Source organism: Miscanthus floridulus, chromosome 16 (assembly GCF_019320115.1).
Source record: "Miscanthus floridulus cultivar M001 chromosome 16, ASM1932011v1, whole genome shotgun sequence".
Lineage (NCBI taxonomy): Eukaryota > Viridiplantae > Streptophyta > Magnoliopsida > Poales > Poaceae > Miscanthus > Miscanthus floridulus.
This window is the reverse complement of record NC_089595.1, coordinates 13,688,753-13,692,734: the sequence shown is the minus strand read 5'-3', so window position 1 is coordinate 13,692,734 and position 3,982 is coordinate 13,688,753. Positions and strand designations below refer to the sequence as shown.

The window sequence follows — 3,982 nt, the reverse complement described above, 5'->3', positions numbered from 1 at the left end:
TACAGGTCCCATGGCGTGCCACCACTTGTCCATCTATGATGACCCCACGTTGAGCCAACAATAGGACCACATGGCAGGCAGTGCCGTTCGCCACGTTCACGTCACTAATGTGCCGCGTCCGGTATGGTTAGAATCAACCGGCCGGTACCAGATCTCCGAGGACCAATTTCGACCTAGTTTATCTCTGAGGCCAAGCTCATTAACCACCAGCTGTGCAATTGCTCTGTTCGGCTGCCATTATAAGCCGGCTTATCAGCCATGGTACAATATTTTTCTCTTCCAGATTAGCCGTACAAATTAGTATAAGCGGCTTATAGACCAGCCGAACAATGTTCGGCTGGTCTATAGGCGGCTTGTGCTGATTTATATGACTGATTTGTTGGGAGAGAAAAATTCTACGCCATTATTCAAAAGTCAAAGACATGACCTCCAAATCACAAACCATGTGGAACTTTTTCAAGCTGACAAGTTTGGAATCAACCGCTACCTTCCTAAAGCTTTCAGAACACCATTGGTGGTTCTTCAAATCATATATAGGAACATTTACAGGTTGATAAGGTTCAGCTGTCCAACAAAGCATTACAGATGTTTTTGTGCATCAAAAGCATCTGCACGCGAAGAATTCGAACAATTGCGTTCAACCTAGTTGAACTAATAATAAGTAAAATTATGCCTTTTTCGCACCAAATCTATAACTGAAATATGGAGCAAAATGCAATTGCAAGGTTCATCTAAAAGGAAACAGAAATAAGCGGCCAAGATGGTAACACTACCACACAAAGCCTTCCAGCTAATAGTCACAGAAAATGGAGTCAAAGACATTGGCCCTCAACACATAAACATCGTCCCCAAGCTGGGTATGCCAAGTCATTTTCGATCATGCCTTTTAAAAACCTTTCGCTGTTAAAAACTGCTTGAGATTCAGTATGCACAGATCATCAATTAAAGTTTGCCTCAATCTTGTTGCTATAAAAAAGCACACAATCTTGTATTCATTAAACCAGCAATTAACATTGGTAGTACATGGAAAATAAAATCTGTTACAAAGATCAAACTAAATCCTTTACAAGTGCCCGGCAGCACAAGAGCAAGGCGGCCGAGATAGAATTACAGCTCATGAACAGAATCTCTTGATGCACAGAACAACATTAGCTGAGAAAAGCAATGTCATACAACACTACCAGTTTCAGAACATACAGGGATTATCAAGAACCTCAAGTAGGGTGCAGGAAAATTGCATCATGACACCCAGGCCAGCTACAGGACTCTTGTTTACCAGGCTGGATTCTTTTAACGACAGATATCACCTCAGGGATAAAAGCACAGAGCACAGAAATAGGAATACTAGCTGCAGCTAGTACTCTAAGCATGTCCCGCCAGGGATATTTGCTCGTCCGTGGTCTCATTGAAACCCGGACACATGCTGGGATTGCTAACTCTGACACCGGCAAAACAAAACAAATGGCGAAGGCATGTTCCACCACGAAGATGAAGTAAAAGAGAAGGCATTCCCTCCAGCTATTTTGAGGGTCCAATGCTAGTTGTACGACATTCGTAAATGTCAGAAACATAAAAAAAATTGCTCCTAAGACCAGTGAAACAGAGGTTACGAGGTAATTGTGGCGATCTCTTCTGGGTGTACTTGCTAGACTGGCATGCATAAGCAGGCATGTCGCAATTGTGGACAGATAAAATGACATGCTATTTGCCACAACGTAATTAAAGAAATAAAACTTCCCCTGAAACAGTGGCATGCCCGCACCCTCGCCATCTGTAATGTAGTCGCCAGGTGGAGTGAAAGCAGCAGCGAATGAACCGGCTGCAATAAGCACTGAGAGACATAAAATGCTCTGGGACATATCATAGTATCTGCTGGATTCCGTCTCATCTTCCAAGTCAAATGGACTGGAATAAGCTTCACAGAGGAGTAAGGATAAGCGGATGTAAGCATCAAAGAACTGCATAAAAGGAAATAATATTATGAGACCAAAAAGGAAAAAAGAAAAGAAAAGTTGAAAGTGCATGATGTAGGGTCGTACAATTGAGAATGAATATTTATTGGTACACCCATTCCTGGCAACATCTAATGGTGTTAATCCCTTATGGTTAATAATGCCAAGATTCACCCTAAGATCCCTCATAAGAAGGCCGAAGCTGAATACGTTCCCATGTTTTACGGCCAGATGTAGTGGTGTGTTTCCTTCATCATCGCCCGCATTCATTATGCTCGCAAACATTGGGTTCCTGCAGATGTACCGCACCACCTTAGTCCTCCCAGATTCGACGGCGCAATGCAAAATACTTCTATGTTTCTTGTCAACCAACTCATCGCAGCTCGAGCATATCTCCATGATCTCGTGGATAACTTCAGAGTTGCCGGCTATAGCAGCATAGTGCACAGGATACAGACCATCATCATCTGGAATATAAGCAAGCAAGCTGTTGACCAGTAAAAGTTTGACCACTCCGGTCTTCCCAGATGACGCTGCATAGTGAAGGGCAGTTCTTCCAGAGCTGTCAGCCTTTTGCGCAAGCGTTGGCTCCCAGCGTTGCAGGGACTCGCACATTTCTTGAGCTAAAAAAGAAAAGAAAAGATTACCACTACAGTAAAAGAGAACACTTAACATTTGAGGCCTGTTTGGTAGAGCTCTTAGAGTTGAATCCAGGAAAAGCTCTGACAAACAGTATACTATAGACAAATAATTCTATGCTGATTCTCTCAAATAATATAGGGCTGGGAGTTGGAAAAAAAACTAACTTCTCCTGATTTACCTGCCGCGCAGAATCCACTTCTTACGTATAGTTTATTCTAGAGGCAGAATCACTTCTTACGTGTAGTTTATTCAAGAGAACCACTTTTAGCCACATAATCACACAGAGAATCACGAACAAAAAGAGGTCTACCAAACATGCCCTTATTACCAAACACTACCAAGTCTACAGATGCATTTTCTATTTCTATAAGAAAATACCACGCCAATCTTGTACTACCTCGATCTATTTTTGTATATGATGTTAGCACAAAATATCAAAGATATAAAATAAAGTACATATAAAACTGAAATGGCATGTAGCGAATGTGTAGGAAAAAATTCATGTTCTCGTACCATGTCTAGCAAAAACCGCAGCATGCAGTGCAGTTTGTCCATCTGGTCCAGCATACCTCGCCGGCAATTTCACACTAGCTCCACGAGATTCACTTATCAAGATGTCAACCATGTCAGCCCGGCCGGACACAACCGCCATGTAGAGTGGGGAGACACCTTGCCCATCAACCGCCGCAGCAAGCCTTGCGTCCCTCGACACGAGTTTCCCCAAGACCGATGCATGGCCGTTCCTAACAGCCTCATGGACCGCCGTCGCCCCACTGGAGTTCCATGCCCTCAATACATACTCAGTATCTCGCTGCGTGGAAGCAAGCTGGATGAGGTAATCAACCACATCCACATGCCCAGATCTTGACGCGCAGATCAGAGGCGTGTCGAGCAGGTTGTTCCTTGCCTTGATGAGCGATATGTCCTGATCACAGATCATCTCGACGAGCTTCAGGTACCCATGGCGGGCTGCGATATGGAGCGCAGAGCTGCCCTCCGCTGTGACGCCTCCTAGGCATGCGCAGCGGCTCTCCTCAGATATTGTTGTCGTGGATAGGATTTGTGCTAAGAGGTCTGCGTCGCCATTGGAGACAGCTTTGAGCAATTGGGGGTTCATTGTGTGTGGCTTGTGCATCGATGCTATGTTGTTTGCGGCCGGCCTAAACTGGGTAGTAGGCACAGCCAAGTACATGTACACAGCGAAGGATAGGTCCAGTGGTTTATATTTGTATATGTATACAAAGAGGAGGGCCCATCTTCCTAGCAACTTCTTACTTTGGTAGTATACTAGAACGAAGCATTTAATAACCACCTGCACCTGATTTACATTGGTCGGGGCGGATAACAAAGTTATGCTAAAAATTGTCTAGTGTGCTCAGTTGCAGGCG

General features: G+C 44.2%; 1 protein-coding gene across 1 annotated transcript; it reads right to left on the bottom strand.

Annotated features, from left to right (window-relative positions):
- Positions 1–991: 991 nt before the first annotated feature.
- LOC136514330 (protein ACCELERATED CELL DEATH 6-like) lies at positions 992–3,765 on the bottom strand. Its single transcript, XM_066508315.1, has 3 exons — positions 3,108–3,765; positions 2,040–2,575; positions 992–1,958 (listed from the first exon to the last, which is right to left on the bottom strand). The coding sequence occupies exons 1-3, from the start codon at positions 3,727–3,729 to the stop codon at positions 1,215–1,217; spliced, it is 1,902 nt and encodes a 633-aa protein (XP_066364412.1). The 5' UTR covers positions 3,730–3,765; the 3' UTR covers positions 992–1,214.
- Positions 3,766–3,982: the final 217 nt, after the last annotated feature.

Bases quoted from the DNA above. Each gene is read 5' to 3' on its own strand.
- LOC136514330 (XM_066508315.1), bottom strand. From the start codon at position 3,729: ATGCACAAGCCACACACAATGAACCCCCAATTGCTCAAAGCTGTCTCC. The intron at 2,576-3,107 runs GTACGAGAACAT...TTTCTTTTTTAG, and splicing joins TGCGGTTTTTGCTAGACATG to CTCAAGAAATGTGCGAGTCC. The intron at 1,959-2,039 runs GTACGACCCTAC...CCTTTTATGCAG, and splicing joins ATAAATATTCATTCTCAATT to TTCTTTGATGCTTACATCCG.